We start from the raw sequence: 2,480 nt of genomic DNA, 5'->3' as shown, positions 1-2,480 counted from the left end.
CCGCATCCCCCAGCCCCAGCGTCGGGCAACCGGCAGCATCCTTCACCCCAAGGAGAGGATAAGGACTTGCTCAGGGGTTGGTGGGATTTTATTTTTTTGGAGGGTGGGGGCAGGGGGAACCGCATTGAAAGCGAGAGGGCGGTGGAAGATAATCCCCCAACGCCGTGGCGAGGTGTCCCACCTGTGATTTGTCCATAGCGTTGCTGGCGCCAGCCCCAGCGTCGGGCAACCGGCAGCATCCTTCACCCCAAGGAGAGGATAAGGACTTGCTCAGGGGTTGGTGGGATTTTATTTTTTTGGAGGGTGGGGGCAGGGGGAACCGCATTGAAAGCGAGAGGGCGGTGGAAGATAATCCCCCAACGCCGTGGCGAGGTGTCCCACCTGTGATTTGTCCATAGCGTTGCTGGCGAAGGAAGAGTTGGCGGTGGCGTGTCTGTCCCCCGCCCCAAAACTGGGCTTTCTAGCCCCAAATCAGCCTTTGGATGGAGAAGGGAGCAGAGGCGGCAGCACCTGGTCCCACGGGGAAAGAGGAGATGGGCGGCTCCGGGTGCATCCGTACAGGTGAGAAATTGGGGCTTTGCCTTCGTTTCACCTCGCTAACGGGTGAGGATCGTACCGGTGGGGGTGGTCCTTTGGAAATCATCCCTCCGCGGTCATCCTCCACCCCACGGCTCCTCCTCGGTCCCTGGAAACAGTCGCCGATGTGTCCGGTACCGTCCTATCCCAGGGCAAACCCTAACTCAGTCTCCATCTAACCCTGTAGGAGACGGGATGCGGATGGAGGATGAAGGATGCCGTGCGGAGCAGGGATGTCCTGACGGAGCCAAAAAGGGTGAAACGGGGGTAAAATCCAAAGGGAATAACCATGGGAGACCTTGGGAGAGCGACTGGGGGACAGAGGGATGCCCGGGGATGGAGCAGAAGGACAAATTCACCCGTGGAGAAGGGGCTGGGCAGCTCTTTGGAGAAGAAAGTCTCTACGAATGTTCCTGCTGCAAGAAATGCTTCCAGGAGAGGTCAGAGCTCATTTGCCACCAGAGGTTGCACGGAGGAGGAAAGACTTTTAAATGCCAAGAGTGCGGAAAGGAGTTCGGGAAGAGTTTGGACCTCAGTTCCCATCAGAAAAGCCACATGGTGGAAAAACCCTACCAGTGCTCGACCTGCGAGAAGTTCTTCAAGGACCGGTCCACCCTCATCAGGCACGAGCGAGTGCACACGGGAGAGAAACCCTACCAATGCCACGAGTGCGGGAAGAGATTTACCCGCAGCTCGGACATCGTCGTCCATCAGCGGATTCATACGGGGGAGAAACCCTTCGAATGCTCGGAGTGCGGGAAGAGGTTCAGCCAACGCTCCAACCTCTTCACCCATCAGGTCGTACACACCGGGGAGAAACCCTTCGCCTGCCACGAATGCGGGAAAACCTTCGCCCGCAGATCGGAGCTTACCATCCATCAGCGAACGCACACCGAGGAGAAGCCCTACCAGTGCTCCCAGTGTGAAAAATCTTTCCGGGGAAGGTACGGACTCTTCAGGCACGAGCGGTTGCACACGGGGGAAAAACCCTACCAGTGCTCTGAGTGCGGCAAGAGCTTCGGTCAGAGCGGGGACCTTATCACCCACCAACGCTTCCACACGGGAGAGAAGCCCTACCACTGCTCCGAGTGCGGGAAGTTCTTCTGTAATAAATCCAGCCTCGTTAAACACCAGAAATGGCATTCGGGGGAGAAGCCCTACAAGTGCCACGAGTGCGGGAAGAGTTTCGGGCAAAGCTCGGACCTCATCGCTCACCAGCGGACCCACACGGGCGAGAAGCCCTACCCCTGTGCCGAATGCGGGAAGAGGTTCACCAGGAAATCCAGCCTCATCGTCCATCAGCGGGGACACAGAGGATGGAGAACGGGAGAACGCTCAAAATGTGGGAAGAGCTCAGAGGAAGACTCCGGCACTGACGCTCCCGGAACCGTGGGTGTGGGAGATGGCTCGGCCCCATGCACTGAGTGTGCAAAGCCCCTCGAGGAGGCATCAAGCCTTCTTGATCGGCAGCGGTGATGCAGAGGAGAAAAAAAAAACCAAACACAAACCCTCCCAAGTGCCTGGAAGAGGAGAAATGGCTCGGTTTGGCTCGGCCAGGCTTGGCTTGGCTTGGCTCAACTTGGCTGGGCTTGGCTCGGCTCAGCCTGGCTTGGCTTGGCTTAGTTAGGCTTGGCTTGGCTTGACTTGTCTTGACTTGGCTTGGCTCAGCCTGGCTTGGCTCGGCTTGGCTTAGTTAGGCTTGGCTTGACTTGACTTGTCTTGTCTTGGCTTGTCTTGACTTGGCTTGGCTTGGCTTGTCTTGTCTTGGCTCAGCTCAGCTTGACTTGGCTTGGCTGGGCTTGGCTTGGCACCAAGGTCACACAAGACGACAAGAAACGAGCGCAGCGAGGGACATCCTCCCGTGTGAGATTTCACCTTTTTTTGTGTGTGTGTGAATCGGAGAC

General features: G+C 57.5%; 1 protein-coding gene across 1 annotated transcript; it reads left to right on the top strand.

Moving 5' to 3' along the window:
- Nucleotides 1-912: 912 nt before the first annotated feature.
- LOC104161660 (gastrula zinc finger protein XlCGF17.1-like) lies at nucleotides 913-2,052 on the top strand. Its single transcript, XM_009700170.1, has one exon. It carries the CDS (start codon nucleotides 913-915, stop codon nucleotides 2,050-2,052), a length of 1,140 nt encoding a protein of 379 aa, XP_009698472.1.
- Nucleotides 2,053-2,480: the final 428 nt, after the last annotated feature.

This window comes from Cariama cristata, unplaced genomic scaffold (genome assembly GCF_000690535.1).
Source record: "Cariama cristata isolate BGI_N322 unplaced genomic scaffold, ASM69053v1 scaffold38085, whole genome shotgun sequence".
NCBI classification, from domain to species: domain Eukaryota; kingdom Metazoa; phylum Chordata; class Aves; order Cariamiformes; family Cariamidae; genus Cariama; species Cariama cristata.
The sequence above is the reverse complement of the archived record's forward strand: the minus strand, read 5'-3'. Positions and strand labels throughout refer to the sequence as shown.